The 26,586-nt window shown below is 40.8% G+C and overlaps 1 protein-coding gene across 5 annotated transcripts; it reads left to right on the plus strand.

The window, feature by feature from the left end:
• Window positions 1-26,586, plus strand: GSDME (gasdermin E). 5 transcript variants are annotated; one of them, XM_065832085.2, is made up of 11 exons: window positions 1-257; window positions 722-834; window positions 3,303-3,533; window positions 4,672-4,864; window positions 13,478-13,649; window positions 14,790-14,910; window positions 19,891-20,079; window positions 22,048-22,175; window positions 22,291-22,477; window positions 23,989-24,062; window positions 24,868-26,586. In XM_065832085.2, the coding sequence occupies exons 3-11, from the start codon at window positions 3,323-3,325 to the stop codon at window positions 25,096-25,098; spliced, it is 1,506 nt and encodes a 501-aa protein (XP_065688157.1). In that variant the 5' UTR covers window positions 1-257; window positions 722-834; window positions 3,303-3,322; the 3' UTR covers window positions 25,099-26,586. The 5 variants fall into 5 exon arrangements, with proteins under 5 accessions (XP_065688157.1, XP_065688155.1, XP_071661133.1 ...); XM_065832083.2 differs by having other exon boundaries at window positions 1-235; XM_071805032.1 differs by lacking the exon at window positions 722-834.

Raw genomic sequence — 26,586 nt, forward strand, 5'->3', positions numbered from 1 at the left:
AAATGGCGCCGGGGCGGCCATCGCGCCCCCCCGCCGCTCCACCTCAGCACCCGGGCGGGGCTTGCGCTCCCTCAGCCGCGCCGGCAAGAAACCCTTTCGGGGTCAGGGCTTCACCCCCGGCTACTCGCACAGCTTCGTCCCCGATACCTCGCCTCGGGGCGCGGCGCGGCTGGGCACGCCCCACGGGCGGAGCTCCACGCATCCTCAGGGCACGGTGGGGTTGGCCCGGAAAGCCGTGAGTACGGGAACGGGCAGTTGTGAATATGGGAGTGGGCTTGGGGGAGGTGGAGGCCGCGTCCTTCTGGGGGGCACACGGCGCGACCAGGCCCCGCTCCGCCCGTCCGGGCGGAGCGGGGCCTGGTCGCGCCGTGTGCCCCCCGCAGCAGCCTCTTATTCATGTCGCTGTATGTGTATTTGATACTTTCCCTTTTAATTCTGTCAAACCAAGTGCAGCTCTAACAAAATTTCCAGAGAAAGGAGCTCCAGAGGCAAAGTTTTCTAGTGCTGTGCCCATAACCATTCCATATCCATTCAGTCAGAATGCTGTCAATCCTAGTAGCTCTATTAACTCCCTAATGTTGGCTGAAGGCACGTTCAGTTGTTTTATGTCTTTATGAATGGGTGAAAGAAGGTATTTGGGTGTGTTTTCCAATCTGTGTTAAAGGCACTATAGCCACAGAGACACAAACAGGAATTTGGACAGAATATTCTTGCTTCGCAGGTAAGCTGCACCAGCAAATATGCTCCTTGCAAAGACGTTTCTGGTACAGCAAAGCGTGGGAGATGCTGATGGTGTTGTTCTGAGGCTGAAGATGGTCACATCTCTCCTGCCTGGTGAGTCTCTGCAGTCCTTGGACACACTCTCTGGCCTTTCCTTTTTGCTGGTCAAAAGTGTGGTGACTGGAAGCAAAGACAAACCACCATGAATCAGAAGTTTTATAAAACGGTGTTAATGCTTCTTTTCGTGAGATTTAACGAGTGTGTAACAATACCAAGTCATAGGAACTGTGTTTTGCATTTTGGCTTATCATAAACTCCTCAGAAATTGGTGGGCCCTTTTCAGAGACTGTGCTCATGTGAGTTGGTTGTGTGGGACTGGGAGCAGAATGAGTGAACCATCATGTAAAGCATAGAAACGTTTGAGGAAGATCATGCTGGGGAAGAGCAGCTCATGCAGGCAAGAAGGATCTTCTTGATGGGCCCCTCTGTTACAAATCAGTCATGTAGTTGATTGTGAAATACAATGTAATGCAAAAGAAGTCCCAGGGAAAAGGAAGACTAGTTTTTGGGGCTGTTGGGGGTTGGTGTTGGGTTTTTTCTGTTTTTTGGTTGGTTGGTTTTGTGTGTGTGGTTTTGTCTTCTTTTTTTTTTTTTTTCCTGCTGCAGTGAAGCTGCATTGCTTATTCTGTTAAAGTGTTCTCATTGAGATTAAAACTGTCAAAATTAAGGAAGAGAAATTTAAGAATGCAAAATGAGTCTCAGTTCGGAGTCTAGGAAAAGCTCAGAGAACAAGGAAGTCAGTGGCAATGTTCCCAGTGCATGTAGCTGGGGGTGCGATGTATGTTTGTTTTAGCCACAATTACAATCGAAATCCCAGAAGACTCTTCAGTAAAATGTTACATGACTTCGATGCTGTTCAAATCGTTTCTGTGCAGGTGTTGTTGGGAAACACCTTTACTTGCTTACATAGAGAACTAAGAGTAGGCCATAGGGGTTTTGTGAGATGATAGATGCTTTAACATGAATTGGTAAATACAGTGGGAAATACCTGAAATGGGATTTGGGAAAAGCTAATGGAAGGGTAAGTTCTCAGCTGCAAAAAACTTGTGGTTTTTGTTGTTTTTTAATTTTTTTTTTCCTCTGTCCTTCATCTGATGTTAAGACATAAAGCCTGGGGTCCAACCACTGATAGTTTATTCAGTTTACCATTTTCTCTTGATAACTAATACTGCAGTGGGCACTCAGGATTTTTTTTTTCTGTTTGAGGTCTGTTCTAACTTATTCTGGCCTGTATTTGTAAATGGCAAATCTAACATCTCTGCAGAGCAAGATAAGTAACTAATTGTGAGCGTGTGGATGACTTGCTATGACATTTTACGCTCTTAATTGAACATTCTAGCCAGTGTCAACTGTGGGATTCAGCGGAATGCTACCAACTTTAAAAAAACTTATTTAATCCTGGAAATATCATTAGATGAAATAACACAGAGTGAAAAACTAAAAATAAAAAATTAGATTTATTTTAAAAATAGTGTGTCAGAATTGGTGCTTCGCACTTGCGAATGGTTGTTTTTACCATTTCTCCTGTGAGTTTAGCCAGTTTCCCTGATTGAAAAAGTTGCTTGTAAATACAGAAAAATGCATTGCTTGGGATAAAGAGAACCTGACACAGTAAGAAACACCAGTATTTTTATATTTAAGATATTTAAAAGCTAGAATAAGATAATGGATGTAGGTGTTTAGCGGATATGAATAACAGTTGCAAATAACATGTTCAGTGTAGCTGTAGTTATGCTAATGAGAAACAGAAAATGGGAAAATATTGGTATAAAGGTTCAGAAAGGCAAAAAAAAAGATTTTGGCTTTTCAGGGCATAGTTCATAAACAGAACTTAGTCACAAAGAGGCCAGCACAAGTATTCATTGCTTTTTATAGCACAGTTTTTATCATATGTGTTTACTTGGTATTAAAAATATCGAGATAATTTTTGTGACTAATACCCAATGACCTTGTTTGGAGTAAGATAATTCTGTGTTGGGTAATAAAAGGAGGATTCTGTGGGGAGGCAGGATCTTCTGCCCTTGCACTGGTGCTCTCGTCCTCCCAGCTGGTCTCTGTGGGTGCTCATTAGCAGATGCTTTTTCTTAGCACTTCAGGTAAGCTGTGTAAGTTTTTTCCTCCCTAACAGTTTAATTACCTCTGAATGTTCCTTAAAGGAACTTTTCAGCTGTAGATTGGAATATTTTATTTTCTCACACTTCTGTGTTTTCTTTGTTATCTGCATGATCATTAATTCATGCATTGTTGTAATGTTTAACCTTGCATTTTGTGTTTGCAGTGCATCCTTCTTTGCTTATTTACTGTTGCTTATTTAAAATTTTAACTAAAATCCTTTTGTCTGTTAATGTGAAAACCTTTGGGCTAAGTGGTTTGAACTGTCGTGATTCAGAGTGGAGAAGGTCGAGTGAAAACACTTGGTGTTCCTGCATTAATACCAATACTATGAAGAACTTCTTAAAGTAACAATGTAAATATTTATGCTTCCGAACTGTAGTTGTTGAAAAACAAATGTATTCTTTCAGAGTTCAATTGATTCCCTGAGATGTTTGCAAAAGCGACAAAGAATTTTGTGAGAGAAGCTGATGACGGAGGCGACTTGATCCCTGTCTCCCACCTGAACGCCTCAGACAAGCTGCAGCTTCTGGGTTTAGTTACGAAGAGGAGGAAATTCTGGTGCTGGCAGAAGCCCAAGTATCATTTCTTGACAGTCACCCTGAGTGATGTGCTTACTGAAGACAAACCGATAAAACCAGGTAAAGCCATGCTTGGGTAGCACTATTAGTGCAGATAAAAAGAATGCAAAGCCTTATCTTTTTTATTAGTATTCTCAATCATGTTACTGGAGACCTTCTTTCAGGGGAATGATCGGAAGTATTCTCCATTTGTGGAAATGAGATGGGTGGATCTTTTCTCACTTGACTATTCATTTAACTAAAACCAGTAATAATGAATGTTTGTTAAAAAAAAAAAAAAGTTTTGCTTAGATAGACTACTTCAATGGAGTGCTGAAGGCCAACAAGCTGTACAGGTTTCTTGTTTAATAAGAGTGCTGTTTGCAGGCACAGGAGCTCCCCTAGAGCATTTTTGGGTGATTCCAATATGGGATAGTAGTGTGAAACCACACTGTGCTCAAGGTCAAAAAGCTCTGGATAAACAGTGTCTTGTTGGTGATAGCAGCCCAGGGAATGCTGGCACAGGCAAGGCCAAGCAAGTTTTAACGCTGTTTCCTTTCTTCTTGCACAGACTGTTGGAAATGATTGATCCTTTTATGTCTTCCTTCATCCAGCTGCAGCAGTCCTAACCAGATTTTAGGATTAATGAACTGGAATCTCATATTTCAGGGAATGTCACAATTCCATACAGGAAGATAAAATTCAGATGTTTATTGTAGCTGACTTGGAAGACTAGCTGATTCTGAGCCGTTCTTTGGTTTATAGGTGTATAAGATTCAGAGTTGTTTTAAGCCAATTAGATGCTTCCACAGGTTTCCAGTGAGCTTTGAGACAGGCCTGTAATGAAATATGTCAAGATAATGGCAGAATATCAAATATTGCCCCTGTTGTACAGGCAGATCTGCTTTGTAGTTTTTCCTTGTAGCTGAAAAAAGTTTGTCATTATAAGCCTTCCATAGCACTTGAGTTCAGCATTTCAGTCACCTTATATTTTCCTAAAATGGCAAAATATAAAAGATAGCAGAGCAACAATGATGAAAATATGGAGGAAGCAGAAGTAAGATTTGCAGAGCTGTAAATTTCATTATTTACCTGCTCAGTACTGTTCTTTGCCTTCATTGACTTGTCATATTTGCTGTAAGTTTCTGGTTTTTAATTACTTCAAGACCATTTCAGCACTTTCCTTCACAGGTTGAAATTACTTTTATTGCTTTCCTAGTAATTGTGGAGTCTGACTTTGCAAAATATATGGGGAAATTTGAAGATTCTATTCAAGGAAGTATTGGAGCTTCATTTGGAAAGATCAGCCTGGGAGCTGGAGGGAAGGGCTATGTGGAAAATCAGTCCTCATTTGGAAACCTGAGGAAGCAGGAGATTGACTTGCAGCAGCTTATGAAAGACGTCAAGGACAGGTATGCTTTTAATGTGGGTGTTGTAATGGCCAGGAGAGATTACTGAGATGAAAATACTTTGGCCAGCTGTTATCAAGTTCTCGTTTTCAAGTGATAAGTTAAAAATACCAAAACAAAAATTTGCCAGATTTCAAAAGCTTGGGAGTCAAACCTTTCCCTTTCATTTTAAAAATGTCTCTCTGCAATTTCATCTTACACATTTGCACAAATTACAACATGGAACAAGAGCCAAATCCTTCCTTTTTTTAGTGGACTGTAGTGAGGTGAGAATCTGGAAGAAAAATGGGTTGTTTTCTCTCTGTTACTGGGGCAAATGCTATGGGAACTAAATTCAGAACTACCAGTATTCTTGTAAGCAGGCTTTATAATTTTGTGAGTGTGTGTGTCAGCGACCATACTAGAAAATCAGATTGTTTGAAGTTGAAGAAGTGGCAAAGGTGAGCAAGAGTGGTCAATGCATGTTCTAGTAGCTGAACAAAATGTAGTTTATAGATCTGTTGTTCACTGTTATTCAGCTGAGTGGCAAACCTCAGATTTTCCAAACTGTGATCTTAATTTTACAAGGTATGCAATGCCTCCTGTCCTGCCGTAAAATGGGATTGATTTAATGTTGCAATAAGACACTCATAGACCAAAGCCTATTTGGCAACCAGCTGACAAATCAGGGGGCTACTCTGTATTGCAAGTCCTGATTCATGGGAGAGGAGAGTGTTCTGTCTGTGACAGCATTGTACCCCGGGTCTGTGGGAGGTGGTGTTGTACATTTTAGTAGCCTTTTCTGATTCTCTGAAGACAAAGATGATACATTTTTGCTATCAGGGTGAAAGTTGTTGGAAGCTGTGTAAATTTTCTTTAGATAATACTGATGTTGCAGAAATAATCAATTCTCCATTTTCACAGGAACAAGTGCCTGCTGTTCTTTCTATTGTGAGCATTCACAAGTCAACAAACTTGTTCTAATAAGGCATCTTGCCATCTTTGTACTAAATGTCTTGTTGAAAACAGAAAATACTGGGGTAAATGTATGTACCAGGCCTTTAAAATTAATATGCATCTAGTATCAGAAAAATAGTGTCAGTTAAGATTTAGAATCTGGTTCTAACACTACATAGAGTCTTATGGAAAACCAAACCAGAATGACTTGTATTTAGATCAGTAAGCTCTTATGTAGTTTTCTGCAGTAAGTTACCTACTCTATTCAAACAAATAATACTCCCATAGCATATCACATTTACTTCAGAACATCTTGGGGTTATAGTCCTGAATGTAACTAAGTACTTAAAAGTATACTATTTTATTTTGAGCGTGGAAAATCAGTAGGTCTACACCAATATTAACCTCATTTACAGTTACGTTCATGTCTGTGCATCTTTATACAAGTAACTAGTTCTTAGTTCATAGAAAAGCTTCTCATAGCTTGTTAAGGCTCATGATGCAAAAAGTATAATTGATGTCCAGTCGGTCTGGCTTCTGCCAGGTCACTGAAAATGGTAAGGACAGCAGAATTTTTATTTTGGAAAAATAATAGCATAATGCTGAGGCTTAATGGCAATTGTGGCAATAGCTTACAAATGAAATTCCAGTTACTCATTCATAAATATTAGGTGATTTATGATGGATTATGTCCAAACTTCTAGCTTCCATTTAATTCATGGAGCATTGTGTGGAATTCAGGAATTCAGCATTCAAGAGTGCTGGTGCCTAGAAGCCAGTGATTTTTGGATGCAAAGCATTATGGTACCATGAAGATGTTTGCTTGTCAGTCCTGAGATGAGAGTCAGCCAATGTTCTCAATTTCATCTCATGACATACGTTGCTTGTGCTTGTTAGATCAGTTGCTGGTTTTTGTATTATTTCTATAAATAATAGCCTAAATAGTTTACTTTTTAAAACATTGTTCTTGTATTAGGCTGTTTAAGTCAAATAAATAACAGAAAATTCTAAAAAAAAAAAAAAAGTCAGAGCTGATATGGCATCTAAATTAAGTCCTCAAGGTTGAGCAAGCTGAAAGTGCTGAGTGGCAGCAAATCGGTTTCCTGTCGTTTCTCATGTGAACCTTCTGAAGGCAAATCTGACTGATCTTTTAATTAGATTCCAGATGCCACATGGGCTCTCCTTTTCTGAACAGAGATGACAGCTGAAGGATGTGAGGTGTGATCCTTCCTGATTTGCAGAAGCAGTGACACTTTAAATGCAGAACACACTCATGTGCAATATAAAATTAAAGTTAAATGGTACTTTTAGGTATATAAACTCCGCATATTTTATTTTACGTTATTCTTGCTTTCGTAGTGCATTGTGCTTGCTAATTGACAGAGTACTGTAATGTACTGGTTTTTGGTCAGAGTCGTATGCCTTTAATGCAGTGAGACTGCTATGGATTTAAGAGTATTTTCCATCTTCTATTTTAAGGCTTTCAATACTGTCTGCCATGAGATCCTCATAGAGAAGCAGATGAAGTATGGGCTGGATGAGCAGAGAGTGAGTTGGACTGAAAACTGGCTGAATGGCTGGGCCCAGAGTGTGTTGATCGGTGGTACAAAGTCTAGTTGGAGGCTGGTAACTAATGGTGTATCCCGGGGGACAATACTGGGTCCAGTCCTGTTTAACATCTTCATTAGTTGGCTGGGTGATGGGCTCAGTGAGTGTACCCTCAGCAAGTTTGCTGATGACACAAAATTGGGAAAAGTGAATGATTCACCATATAACTGTCCAGTTCTGGGCTCCCCAGTACAAGGGAGAGGAAGTCCAGTGAAGGGACACAAAGATGATGAAGGGAATCCTCATTTCCACATTTGAGGAAAGACTGAGGGAGCAGGGACTGTTCAGCCTGGAGAAGAGAAGGTGTGGGTGGGGTGGATCTTGTTAATGTATATAAATACCTGAAGGACAGATGCAAAGAGTATGGAGCTGGACTCTTTTCAGTGGTGCCCAGTGACAGAACAGGAGGCAGTGGGCACAAACTGAAATATGAGTCTCCATCGGAACATCAGGAAACACTTTTTGACTATGAGGGTGACTATGAGGATGGTCACAGGTTGCCCAGAGAGGTTGTGGAACCTCCTTCTGTGGAGACATGAACCTCAGCAGCCTGCTGTAGGTGGCCCTGCTTGAGCAGGTGGGTTGGACAAGATGACCTTCCAACATAACCATTCTGTATTCTCACCTCCAGTGAAAAAGATTAGGAGGTTATAATCACTGGAGTTCTCAAGGATTAACACAGTCACTTGAGTTTTTTGTGTTTTGTTTTGTTTTTTACCATCTCACTAAGTTGTGTTAGATAATTGAAGTTCTGAGAAGACAGTGGCAGCAGAGAGAAGGAAACAGGGCCAAATGGCAGCAGTCAGTTCACATCAGCAGAAAAGTTTGCCTATCCTACTTCCATCATTTTGTGTGAATGATTTCTACCTCTATGGTTAGCATATTAGAAAAACAGAGCAAGTGTTATTAGTGGTATACTCTGACATGATTGAAAGGTATTTTTACATTATTGAATAGTGCACTTTAATATGCACTTCAATTGATTCAATTATTGTCCTCACTGAGACAAAAAAGGTGCCTAATCCTAATCTGAGTACAGTGGAAATTCAGCCCGTTTTGTTATTTGTTCTTTGAAACTCCTTGAGCATTTCTGCATATGATGAGAAAGCCATTCATTCTTCTACCAAAGGTGCTACACGGGTAATATGAAGTCACACAGTGTTATGAGACAGGATTGAATAAAATCGTGTGTGTCTGTGATTTAAAAAAATAAGAAGGATGCTGAATAGAAAATAGAGGAATTATCTGTCACTTGCACTCTTAAAAGTCTTTGGCACTCTTGGGAAAGATGTTCTATGAAGTAATTGTCAGGTTATTCTGTAGGGAAAATGGTGAAATGCTGTCAATAAGCTGACTGTAGCAGATACTGTGTTCTGGTATGACTCTAAGAAGTAGGTCAGAGAGGTTATATTTGAAAGGGATTAACAAAAGAAATATTATGCATCTGTGCTTGGTGGAAAGTGGCAGAGTGATGTCTGGTGAATTTTCCTCCATGGCGCTGATCTAGAGGTCGCTGTTAGAGAAGGAACAAGCTGGGTGAAGGCTCTCACTGTGCAGCAAGCAGCATTTGTAGGGAAGACATCAGACTGTTGCACATTATAAATAAGTGGAGAAGACTGAACAAGCTGAGGAATTCTGGCCGAGCAGTGAGAGATGTTTTCAAGTCAGTCACGTGGATGTTATGGAAGAAGCTGCATTTGGGTGAGGCTGTGAGACACCCATGTGTCTGCAGTTGGGACAGGAGCTGTTGAGGTGGTCTTGACCAGTGCAGGACTGAAAAGGTTTTTCACTTATGTGGGTAGTTTGGACTAGTCAAAATTTGTGCAGGTAGGCAAAAGTACTGACTTCAGTGTGAGCATGAAGAGTTCTCACTGCAGTAGCCATTCTCTTTAGAATTCACAGTAAATTGGCAAGCACCTTGCCTTGAGGATTTGTGGGGCACAAGACTGAGAAGACTAGATGGGATTTGATGGAAAAATGGTCCTAGCCCCCTCCTTTGTGGATAGTCTGATCAGATTCTGCTCTTGAAGGAAAGACCCTCAGTCTCAGCTGTGGGTTTTAGAGCAGCCTCCTGCTCTCTCCTTAACTGTGAGAGCCTGCTCTCTTGCCAGGTGTTGTCTGTTTTCTCTTGCTTTCCATTACTTTGTGCCTTTCTCCTTTCTTTTCTGTTTCCATTCTGCAGCAAATTGCCTTTGTGTCTATTCTCCAGTGCTTTCCTCATAAAAGAAAAAGGTTGAATAAAAGTGAGAGAAGCCTTTGTATTATAGGAGAGTGTGAGTGTTTAATCCAATTAAATGTGGAGAGAGTGAGACCAAAACTCAAATTATTTTCTGTTCATGTTTGACCCATAGAGCTTACAGCATAGTAAATCATTGACCTCAGGAAAGTTATTTAAACAGAACAAACAATCAAAACCCCATAATCCTTATCTTTTAAATGATCTTTATTTATACGGTCTCATACTCTGTGTGTTGATAACGGGACAGCTCCTCGTATGTTGTATAGTGTTACTTTTGAGTACTTCAGTTCAGCTTCTCAAGGTGGGAAGGGATACAGTGATGTAGTGCAGGTCACACAAGATCAGCGAGGGCTCCTGTACAATAGATGGTGAAAGAGATGATAAGAGTGGTTATAGAACAGAAATAAGAGCTCTGAAATGTGACCTGTAGAACAGAAAAATGCAATTTGTGTGCCTGCATGCATGTATTCTCAGGGATTTAACTCAAACATCTCTTGTTATTCAGACACATACTTGATATTCGGGGTGTTATGCTAGCAAATGATTTCAGCTCTTGCAAAAACACACTTAGAGATTCAGTGGCCATTGCCCTGCAATACTTAAACCCTGCTCTGATTGTCAAACTTTAACCCTATTGCATTTTTCTCTTGATGACTGTTTTCAATGATAATTTAGATAAGCCTGGTATTTGCTTACCTCATGTTGTCTCCCATTTGAGTCACTGAGAACAGCACAATGCCTTGCCTTGTGCAGGCTGCGCCCCAGTGATAACTTGTGATATGCCCTCACGCAGTCCTGGAGTCAAAGGGGTTTTATGATGTTCAGTGCCAGAAGTCTACAGGAAAGCATTTAACTGTGCTGTCTTAAAATAAAAAAGGTATTTGTAGCTGTTGGTAAGGGTATGGGTGGTGTTCATGTTGCTGTGTGGCCTCTGGTGCTGCTGCAGCTCATCCAGCACTGCTGCCTCAGGAATTTCTTCGCTGCATCCCGTTGCATGCTCAGCTATGCCTTCTGATTCTTTGCTCTACCTCTCTGCAGTGAGTTCTACATCTGAACCTCAAAGCCAGGAGCCTGAGGGGGTCTGAGCCAGTCCCACCTTGGGCAGAATACTGTAGAAGTAGATGGAAGAAACAGTCTCTTGAATTATTTTGATCATTTGTATAGAATTAAATCATATTCTGTGTGCTGCTTTTGTTAGCACTCATTCAGAAACAGCAAATCTATATTTAATCTGTATTTCTCTACCTTTGATTGTTTTGTTTCATTTGCTCTAACTTTTGGGAATATCTGGTGTTTTGTCATTCCAGTAAAGCAGACAAAAAATATATCACATGAAAGCAAATGATAAATTGCTCTTATGCTGCTTCATTGTACTTCTTCCCCTGTGGCTTCTTGGGTCAGAAGTTAAAATTGCAAGTTCTTAGTGCCTTGATTTGTATTTTCAGGATGCTTAGCACACCTCTTCAGAACCATAAATAATTATTGTGAAGTATGTGATAGGCTTGGTGGTCTGTTATTGTGATAACTAATAGCTCTGCTTTGGCAGGCACTTCTAAGAGCGGCAGTGTTTGTGATTGCTTGACATTTCTTCAATTTTTGCTTAATCCAAAGATTCATTGCATTCCAAATATAAAGCATGGTTTTGCACCACAATAAAAAAGTTATATCTCAGGAATGCTTGGGGCTGCTTTTCTAGTGGCTGCTGCATTGCTTCAGAGGAATTTTCTTTCCCTTGTTTAAACAATCAACTTTAAGGATTTCAGACAGTTCATTCCAACTGATTGAACTTTCATACGAGCATGTAACTCTCCAAAGATCAAAAACTGCTTCAGGATATTTTTAATTTAACAAAGAAGCAAGCTGACTTCAGACTTAGAGGGACTGCATAAATCCAAAACTCCAGAATCTAATAAATCTGAAACTTTTTAATTAGAAGTGGAGATATGTCTGATTCCACTTTATTTAAATCAGGATGTCTTTCTGTCATATTTTTGGGGAATTGCCATTTAGCCCTATGAATAGCCATTTACATTGCAAGGGAGGAGAAAAAACTGAGCAAGTTGAGCCAGGCCTAGCAATCTTTTAATCTTCCAGCTGTCGTGCTAGAGTTATCTGTTCATAGAAAATACAACTTCTCATCTGCGGACCTCCAATGGGTATTTTGCAAAAGTGTGATATAATTGAGTGTAATATAATTGGAGTAGGGATGACTTGTGAAGTTGGAGGCATGTACTAGAGACTTGAGGTCCTTCCCACTGTTAATTTTGTTTGACTGTAACAGTCCTGGTCATTAATTGTAAATTGTGATGTTATACTGATTAATAACACAGAAGTTCATAGCAGGCGTTTTTTTTCATTAATCTGCAATCTCAAAATCCATTAAATCTCTTCTATGTTTTCTTGCCCAGCCCTTTGAAGTGCTGAGTCAGTGCTGATCCTACTCAGCCAGGTCAGGTTTGACGTGGACACTGCAGCAGATCCACAGCAAGCTGTGAGCTGTCACTGAGATGTCTTGCTCTCACTGTGCTGTTCATCCCTCAAGGAGAAATTCTGGTGACTCAGAATGTGGCAGTGGTGTGTCAGGGCACTGCTTTGCACATGGGCCTTCAGAGGCCAAACCAGCATTCCTGACGGTGGTTGCCTCAAACTGTCCTAGTCCAGGGTGAGTCTGGAGCACTTGGGCATGAAGGAGCCCATGTCACCTTTCCTGTTGAGGAGTGCCTGATGGCACACCTGCAGCAGGTGGAAGGACATACAAAGACAGGAGTCACAGGACTAAATGTTGACAAGGCGATAAATGAGACTGAGTTTCGCCAGGTGACTGGAAAGTGGTGACAATGAACTGGGAGAAGAAGTGGAGATCAAGTCTGGGAGTCATGAACAGCTGGCGTCATCTAAGGGTAGAAGACAAGCAGAGAAACCACATGAAGTGGGACTGGCAAGCTGTCGGTGAGACAAAGCTGAGCTGAATGAGAGGGAGGGGGAACAAATGGGACTTGATCTGGTCAAGTAAGAGAGAGAAAACCAAGAACTATTGTAAGGAAAAGCGAGGCTTGATTGCAAAGGGAGATAATAAGCAGACTGTGAGATTGGTTGCTATGCATTTCCTAACTTCCAGTAGCTTGACTGCAGTTTCAATCTTTCTAAGCAGAGCTTTGTGATGTATGGATTGCATTACATGCTTATTATGTATTATGAAATTAGAGGTATTTTTATTGTGTGTGTGCATGCATAATGCAGTAGTGTGCTAGGCTGCAGGAACTTCATAACATGGACCGTGAGCACAGGTCTTTTTGTAGTCTCTGATAACTTCTTTGGTTGAAATAATTATTTGACTAGAGACTGCAGGATGTGAGCTGTTGACTTATTGTAGTGTTTGTGCTGATGTGAGACCCAGAAGGGAATGGTTAACCAGCATCTCCTGCCATGGCCGTGTTAGTGTCAGCGGGAGTTCACAGTAGCAAAAGATTTGGTCCAGTGTCCACAAGCCTGGCTGGCTGTTTTCATTATACACTGGACCTTAAAATTGTCTTTAGTTCTCCCTTGTTTGTTTTTGGTTTGTGGTGTTTTGTTTTTTTTTTTGCTTAGCAGCCAGACAACCACCATTTTTGTTACAGAGTAAGAAATTAAGAATTCAATATGTGTGTTGGGACTTACTGTGGAATACAGATATTTACTGCTAGCAAATCACAGAAGAGGACATAATAATTTTGAGGAGGCTGCTTATACAGCCATCATTGTTATTTTTACAATAAAAGCTTCTTCAAGCAATTAAGAAAATGTTTTTTCTCAATTCTAATATTTATGTTGCTAATGACACTTTTCTTTTTCAGAACAATAAATCTAAACAGTAGTTTACTGCAACAAGTAATAGAAAGAAAACGTGAAGTGCTGTGCATCTTGAGAGAAAAGATAATAACAACTCAGAAGTGTACAATATCTGAACATATCCAGACAGAAGAAAAAGTCAGCGGCATGGTGGGATTCAGTACAAAAATAGTAAAGGTAAAAGTTATTATAGTCTACAAGGAATACAACATTTTGCTGATTAACTGAGAAGAAATTATGATTTCTCCAAATAGATTTCAGAGTATTTTTGCAAGAACTCACTGTACTGCTAATTGTGAATGTTTTTTTCTGTTGCCTTACTAGCAAAAGATGCCGTATTTTAGTGTGACCCTGGACTGCGGTTTCCATCAATACTGCCAAATTGTGATTCAATTTCTATGTAAATTCCCACCTAGAGCACAATGTAAACCAAATGTAACAACTGAGTGAAAGTTGAGGAGCAAAAAGCATTGCTGAAGCAAATTTGTTCAAAAAGCCAGGTAGTTGTTCATCAAAAATGTTTGCAGTGTCTACTGAGTTTTAATATTTATTAAGAAGCTATTTTTTTTTAAAAATCATGGGAGCAGACATTATCTGCATCATGAGGATGTCTGAAAAACTGCCTGTGAATTGAAAAAAAAAAATATACCAAAGTCAAAATACATGCTAATTCATTTTAAGTTGTGGGTTGTTTGATTGGTTTTGTGGGGGGGTTTTGTTTTGTTTGGGGTTTTTGTGTGTGTGTGTGTTTTGTTTGTTTGTTTCTTTTGTGTGTGTTGGTGGTTTTCTTTTTGGCTGGTGGTTTGGTTTTTTTTGTTTGTGTTTGGTTTTTTGTTTCGGGTTTTGTGTGTGTGTTTTTCCTGGGTTGTGTGTGTTTTGTTCTAAGCTGCAGAGGAATCACTTCCATTTATAGGGTGTCTCCAGTAGGAGAAATCTGGGAGTTGCAGTTCAACAACTCTCTGTGCAAGTGCCACTCTCCTGGTACCAGTCTCCAACTGGGCTGAAGGGGTGTCAGGGCAGGCTACAGAAGTGGGTGCCCATTTCCTAGTGACACAGTGTTTCACGCATGGCAAAAGCTGCACCTGGAGCTCAACTTTGTGCTAGAACAGGGTAGCTGAGACTTTGGGAACTGCCCTTGGCATTGTACTTCCACCTTGGTGTTCGTCTTGTTCCTTTCATAGATGTCAAATGTGCTTTAGTCACTATGGAGAATAAAGGACATTCTTTCTCTGTATTTTTTTTTTCCCCATAATTAAGTCTGTGCTTAGACTACACAATAGCTGAATCAGATGAACAACAAATAAATCTGTCCTCTAGGTTTCAGTGAGTGAAAATGGAAGTATGATGAAGGATTCTAGTGTGATCCTTGAAATTCCTCCAGCAACCACTATCGCCTATGGTGTAATTGAGCTGTTTATAAAGAACAGTGGCCAGTTTGGTAAGTATAAAGCTCATTTTCTGTGGCATATAGATTAGCTGTGGACAGAACTGTTTGTTGGGGAACAATTTTTGCGTTTCTGTGTGTATGAAGGTGGTGATATTGTATGGTCTCCATTCCCTTGATGGTTATTTGTGCTGTGAAATGCTGCTTGTCTGATTTAGTAATGTATTTTCACTTGTTTGAATAAATCATAAACTCAGGCTAACTTAGGTCTCAGGGGACCGCAGGAGGCTGTCTAGCTTAAGAGGCAGCTCACAGCAGGGCCCACTTTTGAAGTTTGATCTAAGTTCAGATTTATATCAGATTGGTCATATCCTTGTCTATTCAAATTTTTATTCTCTCCAGAGATGGAGATTCCATAATTCATCAGGGCAACTTGTTCTTATGTTTGACCACCATCACGGTGAACTTTCTTTTTGCTTAATATCTAATGAGAATTTTCCTTTCTCTAATTTTTCTCCTCCATTTCCTGCTATCATCATACAGAAGAGTCTGGCTCTGTCTTCATGCTTCCATTGGGTAGCTGTAGATAGGAATAAGGTTCTCCCTTAGCAATGCAAGGTGTTTTAAAAAGATGGACCAAATTTCAAAGGTATAGTGATTTCTGGATGTACCTAGTCTCTCAGCCTCTTCTCAGACATGATGTTCTCCAGCCCTCAGCCGTCTTGGTGGCTGTTTGCAAGATTGCTCCAGGATGTGAATTTCTGTTTTGTGCTGGGGGAGTCCGAAACTGGACAGAAGACTCCGAGTGCAGTCTCCCAAATAGAAAAATCACTTTCATCGATCTGCTAGCCACACTCTTACCATTGCGGCCCAGAATGCAACAAACTTCAATAGCTGCAAGGGCGTGCTGCTGATCCCCTTCAATTTGTTGTCCAGATCTTTTTCTGCAATTTTCCTTCTGGGCTGTTGCCTTCACCTCTTGGCAGGGAGAGTGAACTGAATATAAATCAGTGGTCAACTCAGGAATGTTTAAACAACAGTCATTCTAAGAAAATAATTATAAAGTGTGGCACTAGAATTTAAACTTTTCTGTCTGTTTTAACTTTAATATATAGATTGCTCTCAGAATGGTTGCATAAGTGTCCTTGTCATGTTTTCAGGTCATACTTTACTTAAGTCAAATACTTTCAGGTCTCAAGTTAAAAAAAACAAAGTTGAAATTAGCTTTGGGGGGAGTAGTAACGCTGCTCTGCAGAATCACCTGGGTTTTCTTTCCTATTTATCCTCAGTTAAACTCCCTGAGCTAGGGGAGGTTTCAGGGGATGTTATGCAAGAAGGAAGGAAATCAGATGGATTGTGTGGGACTGGAAGTTGGAAAGGACTGATGTGGAGAGAAGCAGGAGATAATTGAAGTGCAGTTGAGATTTGAATCCAGGATGCACTTTATTTGGATAAGAAATGTAGAAGTTACTCTCCATCATTCTCCTTCAGCTGACTTCTGATATTAAGGAAGCCTATAGGTTCAGGAATGTAAGTAAATATAATCTAACCTGTAAAAAAAAAAAAAAAAAAAATTGAAATGTGGAATTGCTGACATAGAATCATAGAATGTCCTGAGTTGGAAGGGACCCACAAGGATCATCGAGTCCAACTCCTGTCCCTGCATGTGACAACCCCACAGTTCACACCATGTGTCTGAGGGTGTTGTCCAGTCTCTTCTTGAACACTGTCAGGCTTGGGGCTGTGACACCTCCCTGGGGAGCCCATTCCAGTGCTCCACTGCCCTCTGGGTGAAGAACCTTTTTCTAATGTCCAACCTAAACCTCCCCTGGCACATCTTCCTGCTATTCCCTCAGGTTCTGTCATTGGTCACCAAAGAGAAGAGATCAGCACCTGCCCCTCCTTCTCCCCTTGTGAGGAAGCTGTAGCTGCCATGAGGTCTCCTCTCAGTCTCCTCCAGGCTGAACAAACCAAATGACTTTAGCTGCTCCCCATATGGCTTCCTCTCCAAACCCTTCACCAACTTTGTGGCCCCCCTCTGGACACTCCAGTAGCTTTATATCCTCTTTATCCTGTGGTGCCCAGAACTGCACACAGTGCAGTTTCAGTACATAGACCAAACACAGAGATATACCGGGGGGCATTGACTTTATGGTCGTGATAGAGCTGTAATTCAGAGTTATCGGATGCAGTTACGGCTGTCTGACTCCAAAGGTGTACAGGTGGTAGCCTGCTTAGGTGTTTTCTGGATGGGAATTCCAATGTCCTGCTAGCTGATAATGCATGGGTTTTGTTAATCTGTATTTTTTTTCCACTTCTTTTCCTTTTTTTTTTTTCTTTTTCATATTTAATGGTACATCTTTGAAGCTTCAAAACCAGCACAGCTTGTTTTGTGTTTTATTTCAAACAACCTTTTATCTCAAACAACCTGTGTCTTGTCACCTTTTTAAATAAAAAAATATTTTTGCTCTCTTCCATTGCCTGACTGTCATTGAGAAAGTAAAGTGGAGGAACTAACAACAAAATTAGGGATTTGCCAGCAAGAAGTAGTATGGTGGAGCCTGACCTTCAACTGCTTAATGTCTGAGCAGTGATCAGGGTCTTTTTATTGATATAAAAATAACCTTTGAACTTAAATCCAGAGACTAATATTGTCCTTTCACATGAGTCTGAAAGTGACCAGTAGCAGGTGTAAAATAATCGAATTCTCTTCACAGAATTACAGAATAAAGTACGTACAAGGTTTTTTGCTTGTTTCTTTTTCTTTGCCACTGATAGTGCTTGAGTTATTTATAAAGAAGAATGGTTTATAAATATTATCTAAAACATTCTGGCTAATGTGACTGGACATGCTTGGACATTTTTATAAATACATTTTAAAAAGAAAGGAAAACAAAAAAAAGGTCTAGTCCTTTTCTGATCCCTTTACAATAATGTTTTCCTGTAATCATTCTGTTTGATTTCTACAGGTTAATTTTCCTCTACATGTAAAAGATGTTCCTGTTAAAGGCTTTGCAGTTTTGTGTCTCCACACTGCAAGTCTTCTTGTTCTTGCTTTACAAAACAGGAGGTATAGTAGCACCTGACTTGATTTGCTTTGTTCTGTTCATTGCTGTGTATGTGCGACTTATTTCCTCTTAAATGTCTGTAAATTAAACAGTGTGAATCTTTTCAGCTTCTCCATGCAGAGGAGTCTCTTTGCCTTTGATTGCTTTCATTGATCATTTCTGCTTTTCTTCCATTTTTGTTAATGTTTCTGAATAACTAACAAGATCTAACTGCACTATCAGAGTTTTGTCGTTGATGGGTGTAACAGAATTCAGTAGCAAAAGTATCACAGTATTATCTATATTCTTTCATTCACTTATTTTCCATTCTCTCTTTTTTTAAAGAATATGACAAAAATACTGTTACAAAATTAATTAACAGTCCTATTAATACAAAATTTTCAGAGTTCTGTGTTTTTCTCTGAATCAAGTCTGATTATGAGATTTAACAGCAGAGTCTGTATCTCTTAAAACCTGTCACATGCTGCTGTGTATTGACTTTCCTTATTAGCATCATTCTGCCTTAGGAGCGCAGGTAGTTTATTACTAGAATCTTCTTCCTTCAGGGTTCATGTGAAAGCTGTGTTATTATCAATGGAAGGAACATGAGCGTCTTGGCCTTAAGGTGCCCGAGCTGCTATGCGGAGTCTTGTTGCTTTGGGAAGTTCTTTAATTTGTGTTAATCGCTTTCGGCTCCCCTGTAGCTCGCTCTTCTCTGTAGAGGCTTATGGAGGCATAAAGGTTGCTCTTGTATTTCTCTATGGTGGAGAGTTCTTTGTCTGCTCTCCCTTTGAAAAAGCTTTTTGCCGATGGATTGCTCTCTGTGCTTTCTCATCTACTTTGAATGTCCTTAATTTGGTGAGACAGACACTTACAACTGCAGGAAGGTTATATTTAGGTTTTGTGCCTGGTACATGTGAGCACTGTGCTTGATTATTACCTTTTCTTTTCCCTTTGCTGTCAGGTGTTACTTTAAAATTGAGATCCTCTTGCTAGCCTGCCTGCTTTCTCCTCAGACCTGCTGCAGGGTGCCAGGGGTACAGCTTCAAATCTTGCATTTGAGCCCATAAAAGGTCACCAAAATAATACACAGGGCTTTGATTATATTCTGCATCTTTGGAGCACAATATTGCACACATGAGCACAGAACCTGATAGTCCAGGTTTCTCAGCGTAACTCTTACAATGAGTTACGTAGTAGCTTCCAGGAGTCCCTTGGCTTCATCGAGTGGGAGGATTTGGGTGGCAAGAAATCTGCTGTCCTAGTTTGGGGAGTAGGTCAGTGCTTGCCATGAAAATGAGGCAAAGCAGAAAGGGTAATCCAGCTAGGGTGTGGTATTTTCTCCACAGAGTTATTGCAGCAAGTTATTGCAGGATGATTCTGTTAGTGAACGTGGCTGGGTGAAGTCCTTCAGAGACCTGGAAATGTCCTCTGCTCTCTACTCATCTGGAGATCTTGAGGATGAACGTGTGGCTTGGCTTAGAAAGAAGAGGGAGTCTGTCAGCACCATGACCAGAAGCAACTCTGTGAGGGACTGAGTCTGGATGAATCTCAGAAAGTGCTTTGCTGTGTCTTCATCGTGAGTGGATCCTGTAGCTGCCGCTACAGCACATCTCTTAATTGCTAGAAAATGTGAGGGATTCTTACCCACATCTCATGCATGCAACATTCAGATATATGGTGTTGGTGAGAAGTTTTCATGTTATTTGCTGTCTAGATTACTTTAATTCACAGGAACTGGTGTCACATTTTGTAGTTTGCAGCTGCGCCGCAGGACCTTTATCTGCACACACTGTACCAAACATCAGGGCTGCAGTAATGCTCAATAATTCGTATACGTATCAACTTTTGGCATTCTTCCCATCTGGAAGAGACGAGATATGGTGAAATCACATGCAAAACCACTAGATAATATAAGCTAGCATCTCTTTCGGTAATTGCTTATGTATTTTATTAATTTTTTTTTTAATTGATTTTCTAATTGCAGAATTCTGTCTGCTAGATGAACAGCAAGGAGGTTTTGAAAAAGAAAGCACAGAAGGCCCGACATATCACCATTCAGCACTGTTCAGAGATGGTTCATTTCTCTATCAGCCAGATGCTGTTGATAATGAGATGTACTCGGGGGCTAAAAGCCTCATTCCCAGTGATGCTTCTTTAAGTGTATTGAAACAAGGTATTACCAGCAATGCTTTACATGATTACCTTACAGTGAGTTAGGCAGCATGATAGGAGGAAATAATCTGGTACAACAGTACATTAAAAATTACGTTAGTTCACTTTAATAGCCCATATCAGGAAGTCTTGGTGGAATGCACTGAAAGAATAGAAGAATTTACTTCTGCAATGGGTATATGCAGTAGAACATTCTGAATCCCTTTGTCATAAATGTGATTTTACAAAATTGGGTTTCTACGCCAGTTCTGTTACATTCCAGATAAGCTCCAAGATCAGTGATGATTTATGCTCTCATTCAGAGACACTGAGAATATTTTTTAATGATTTGGAAAATGCTCAGTAAAGCTGTTCAGTCTAAGCTTATTTTCAGTCTCAAAAATTACAAAGATATCTCTCTTGCCTTCAATTAGTCTCATTATTTTCTGAGAAGCTTTATAGACATCTTTGGTATCAACTGCAGCTGCTGAAATTTAAATGTGATTTAAATGGAAGTTTGCAAGTTGGTATAATAAGCCAGGCACAAGTTACTTATTGTAGGGATGCAGAAGGAAGGGGCAGGATTGTCACCAGGGGAGTGAAAAAGGGGAAGACGAATTGAAGCCTCAGAAGACACTTTACTTTTCATCAGTTCTTGGTGAAGTTCTTAGAGATTGTTCTAATGAACATCACTTGTGTTAACTCGAAACTTTGCCCTTTGTCCTTGGCTCTTCAATACACTGTGACCAAAATAGGTATTTATTGTCCTGAAATAAATTCTGTCATTCTCCAATATAGACTTGTATAAAAGAAATGACCGTGTCCCCATGTGTGTATAAAAGACACTTACTTGTGAAAGAATGGTATGCCACTGTTTTGGGTTTTTTTGTTTCAGCTTGACGTATCCGTGTGCTTTTCTTGCCTAAAAGGCTCTGAGGTTTCTTTTAATGAATTAATCCAAACTGTTGGAAAAAACTGAAAACATTCTTTCTGCTGAAGCAATTTACAGTAGGTTTCCTCTTGTGTTATTTGTGTGGACAGTCATACAATTGTGTCAGGTACAAAAAATGCCCATGGCTGAGCTTGAGCTTTTTCTTTTTCTTTTTTTTTTTTTTCTATGAAATAGTTTTTAGATATAAAAGGCATCTTCAAAGAGAGCGTGTTTCTTGACAAGAGTGACATGAAGGGCAATTTATTTTAAAAAGGCTAAGAACACTTGCATGCCTAGATATTTGGAATGTGGAAAACCACATTCCAGCCTTCCAGTTGGCATTATTGACTTGAAAATTTATTTTCTTTTAGTGAAGTGGTAATCTGGTGTCTTAGATTGGGTCATAGATTGGGTCAAACTTTGCTTTGGGTCATAGTTGAGTTGTGGAGAAAGAAGTGCAGTTATGTGTATCGTAATGGACTCAGTATTTCTATCAAAAAGAGATTTTTGTCCTCATTGTTGTAATACATCTTTTTAGGTCAGGGGTGCCAGGGTGTAATTCTTGGCACCTGGTGAAATACGAGGGCAATAACAATTTAACATTGCAACAGGAACTTTTAATTCTTTGTGTGAACTCATACCATTGGCTTTGTAACTCATATTAACCGTCAGATTAAGAAGTGAGGTTATGAGCAGAACTCTTATTCTGCCTTATAAAATAACATTCTCTGGAGATGAACTTTCAAGTGAGAAACCTAATATATGGTTAATTCAGTTAAGGTTAAAATACTGACTTCTAAAATATTCAAAATACTGAACAGCAAATGTTGATCCTTGGTAGCTGTTCTTTTTTTGAATTTTCATTGATGCTTCATTGGCTCATTAGGGAAATATAATTAGATGTCTTCCAGCCTTGCATTACAACCTGTGCTAATGGAAATCTGGATGTCAAGATGTGATAAATGAGCTTGTGAAACACATAACAAAAATGTTAACTGTTTTTACTGCCATTTGTGCAGAAATACTTAAGTTCTGCTTTTTACTGCTTTCTCGGGAAAGATCTGTCACAGTTGAAGACTCAGTTCCAACCCTTTGTGAAGCTGCCGGAAGACAAGCAAAAAGCTTTATATAAAACCCTTTGTGAACTCCTGCTCCATGAAGAAATGGTAGCTGCCCTGGAGGACACGGTAAGATGAAGAAACTTTGCTTGCTTCCTAAAAGTAATTTCAGAATAGAGCAAGCATTCTCTTTTGCTCAAACTTTTCTCTTTTCAGGAAGTTTTACTTATTCTTTTCCTTGCAGTTAGATGATATCTGCACAGGAGACAAGCCAGATCTGAAGGAGTTAAAGCCTCCACAACAGCAAGACCTCCTTGGCTTCTTGCAGCTCTTAGGGTGCAGTTTACAGAGTGAGCTGCTGTTAGAGAAATACCATCCTCAGGATGAAGAACTCTTCTCAGCTGCTCACCTCCTCATCAGCGCGATCTCCGGTATGTTGTGAATGAAAAGAAGAGCTCTTTTTTCCATTTTCCTTTTAGAAGCTCCCTCTCTGATACAGCATTTGCGTCTCTTTTTGAGCAGTTGGTGAGCTGAGTGAACATGATTTGTTCTGTTCCTTTTTATGGGTTTCGTATACCATACTTAGCATTCCTGGCTGTTAATTAAATTCAGCCCTCAATCACTCACAGATTTTGCTTGTAGAATACACATTCCCCCGAGATTGCTCAGCTCCGCTTTCTGCGGAGTGTGGGCATTTCCAGTTTGGCAAGCTAATTTCTGTTCTTATTGGATACCAGAGTCCTTCCCGATGAAATGCCGAGAATTGCAAATTAGGTGTTTTTTTCAGTGTAACAGCATTTATTGTTGAGGTGCGAACTATATTTAGCAGAAATGAATTTAACATAGAGATGCTTCAATTAGAGGGTTGTTTTGCAGCTGCTTAAAAAGGAGATTAAACGTAAATGTCAAACAAATGCCATGCTCGCCATCTAGTTGGCACCACAGTGTTAATTAAAAGCTACCTGCAAAGTCCAAGACAGATTCCTTCCTGGCTTTTTCTCCCCTCTCTCACATATGAAGAATCTCCTGACATTAAGATAACGCAGGGAAGTCTGGTGTGGTGTCAGCAAAATGTCAGTGTGCATCCGCACACGCACAGCACCCAGGCAGGAAAGCTTAACTCGTTTGCGGAGACAGAAGAGAAACAGAAAACAGAAACCTGCTGATGTGGTAACGCTTGTCAGATGCTATTAGCAGCAGGGCACAGTTAATTGAGTGTGTTGCATTATCACCTGACTTTGGACATAATGTCTGCTGCTAACTTCCAGGCGTCAATGTTGTTGGATCAAAAATCAAAAGCTGGTTTATGCCTTTTGCTTCTATTAGGAATTATGGCCTTGCAGGTACAGAGTTGAAGGGCACCACAGGGATTGTTTAGTCCATGTTGCTGCCCCAAGGCAGGCTCAGGCTCTGTCTTTTCTCCTTTCCTGTGTTTTTGCTGAAGTCAGCATCACGTAGATTTTTTAGAGTGGAGGTTCTTGTTTTATTCAAGGCCTAAATCATTCATCCAGCCTGCAGACTCGGAGTAGAACACTGGGAAGACGCTTAGGGAGGAGGCAAGAACAATGGGGAAGGAATCTTCTTTCTTGCAAGCTGCCTTCACTTGAGGGCAGGGACAGTCAGTGTGGGGCTCATACCCATCACCCATCCCATTTTATTTTGTGCTCTGGGAAGCAGGCAGGGAAGGGCTGGGTCAGACACTTCCAAATGTCCAGCAGAGCCCTTCTGGCAACTCTGCTCCTTCTTGAATTGCTTTGATCTCCAGTGTCCATGTCACGAGGTGCTGTACCTGCGGGTGGGCCTCAGAAATGCAGCTCCTCTGTCTTTGCTTAGCAGGAGAACCTCGTAACAGAGCTCACTGTTAAGAGAGTCCCCTTTCCAGCAGCCAGCCTCATGCAGTGTTACTAGAAACAAGCTCTCCTTTGTAACATTTCCTCCCCAGAGCTGCCTGATTACACGCTGGTCCTGCTGCGTGCCTGCTGTGATCTTCAGGTTGTTCCGGCATTGTGTTCTTTGGTGAGTAATCGAAACGTGACTGTGTCTGTGTGGGGCCCAGCAGCAGTAATGACCGTGCTCTCTGCCGCCTTGTGTGGCTCACCCAATAAAGAAGATGTCAAGCTCCAGTGCGAATTTCAGCCCTAGGCAAGGTCAGAGGCTGCTGGTGACAAATCATGCAGGTAATTTACTGCAGGTGGACACCTGCCTTGTAAAATGTTTCTGTATTTAGGAGGTTCCATGAGCTGTGAGCAAAGGAAAATTTGTAATTTAAGCTTGAATTTTAATTTAGTAATAGTCTCGGTACCCAATTTTAAAATCTCAGTATCAGTAATCACCAGCCCTTAGGAAACAAATCTCAGTTTGATAGCAGCAGTGCTTGTGCCTTGGCAAGTTCTGAAGTTCCAAAACGCTGAGGCCATTCATTAAACCTTCTGAAGGAATGGGGCAGGGCTGCCATTCTCCATGAAATTCTGACAAAAATAATAGTAAAAAACCTCTTAAATATGTGGGGGCAAGGGGAATGCTACTGTTTTCTCAGAGTACAAGTCATAGTTAAGTGTGATCTGCAGTGAGAGAAGCTGAACTGGGGGAAGGGACACAATAGGAGAGAGATTTCTCTTTAAAGGGTGCCATAGACGTTTGGTTCTGGATGAGTACCTTGTACTTATCAAGCCCAATAGTAAAGGAATCTCACCCTTTTGTAGCTGCCTTGTAGGCTCTCTGGTGGTTTTGTAAGGAAGAACTGAGCTGTGCAATGGCAGGAACAGCACTGCTTGGAAAACCTTTTTAATGTGTCTGTCTTTTGCTCTCTCTCATGATACAGCCTAACATCGCTTCAGCCGATGGCACTGTGGCGCTGAGCAGTCCTTTGGTGGCTTCCCTCGCTGACAGAGGGAGATTTGACATCGTGCAAAGGCTGTTTGCTTCATCAAACATCAATTTGGAAATGACTGAGTCTTCTGTAAAAGCCGTAACTATGAAAGAACCTAGATTCTCCCCACTTGTTCTTTATGTTGCATTGTACGGATTTTACGCTTTAGGTGGGAATGTATAGGAGCTTTGAGTGTCCAGTTACTGCTGTAGCCTGTTCTTTCTTCTGTAGCTCTGCAGTGTAGTGTCGGTGTGTTTGAACTAGCAGGAGAGCCACTCAGTTGATGCTCATCACTGTTCCACCTACGGCTGTGGGGTCAGGGTGGGCTCAGTGTGCCCGGGGTGAGCACTGCACTGCTCTGCTGTGAACTGCTGCTCTGCTGTTCCGCTGAGGTGTGTGTCTGCAGTGGAACGTACGTAAACAAGGGGTGAAGGGGAGAGGAAGTTAAAAAAGACAAGGCTGGAACAGAAATTATGTAGCTCTTCTGGTAGTTGTCAGATCTGTGTGGTGGTAGAAGCCTGATTGCCTGCATTAATATGCGTGGGAGAAGACGGCAAAGTACAAACTGCTTTTTGTAAGCAAGTAAACAAGCTGTGGAAATCTGGGGTTCTGCAACGCAGGAAATGTTTGCGTATTTAAGGCTTGATGTGCAGAATGCATTCACTCTGAGGCAAGTGGAATGGAGGGCCCTCAAAGAGGTGCTTGATTATGTTTTTATTTAGTAAGTGTAGTTTGGCTTTACGGACATGAACTGCATGCTGCAGGAAACAAAAAAATAGCCTTTTTCAAAAACTAAGACCACCTTAGGGATTTGTGCCTCTGTACAGCATTTCCATTTTCTACTAAGTTTTTACTCACCTTAGCAAGTTTTAGCTGTTTAAATTGTATTTTGAACTTTGAGGTACGGTGATGCCTTTTGGTGTGTGCACATGAAATGTCCCTGCTGCTCTCCACAAAATCTCTTGTTTTATTCACATGATGTTTTGAGTGCAGATGTTTTACTTGTTTCCTTGACTAACGGCCAAGTGTCAGTGAAGCACTTTGTGCTTTAAACTGCTTTGCCTTTTTTTGTCATTATTTTTTGTAATGATGCGAGTGGGACAGAAATGCAGCAGAGATCACTGCCAGTGTGGGCTCGGGAAGATGCTGTTCCAGGTCAGTGGAATATCGGTGCTCTCAGATCAGATTGTGAGATGACTGACAGACAAACAAGTGGGCACCTGTGTGTGTGGAGGTGATCAGTCACCAGGCCCTGCAGCTTAGCTGGTGGGTAGGAGTCTGGGGTTTGATTTTCTGCTCTCTTCCCATGTGTTCTTAAGCAGATTTCCCAAGGGGTCTTAAAAAACTAAGGTCAGTTAAGCTTTCCCTGACAAGCAGACTGTGCAGAAGAGTACCGTGGTACCTTGGTGTACCCTGAGAGCGCAGGGAAGCCTTGCGTGCTGAGCTGCTGGCCTTTCTGTGTCTCATCTGTAAAACGAAGCTGCTGGTGTTGCCTGAGCATTGTGCTGGTGTAAATGGAAATGGCCTCTAGGGGGATGGAAGTGTGTTACTCTGCTGCTGGGAGTGATGTGAGTTTGTAAATGGGAAAGTCTTCCTTTGCCAATCACTACTCAAATGTTGCCTCTGTAACTATTTTATCAAAACTTTCTATTAAACTTTATGTCAAAACAA

The sequence above is a fragment of the Patagioenas fasciata genome, chromosome 2, assembly GCF_037038585.1.
Source record: "Patagioenas fasciata isolate bPatFas1 chromosome 2, bPatFas1.hap1, whole genome shotgun sequence".
Taxonomy (NCBI): Eukaryota; Metazoa; Chordata; class Aves; order Columbiformes; family Columbidae; genus Patagioenas; species Patagioenas fasciata.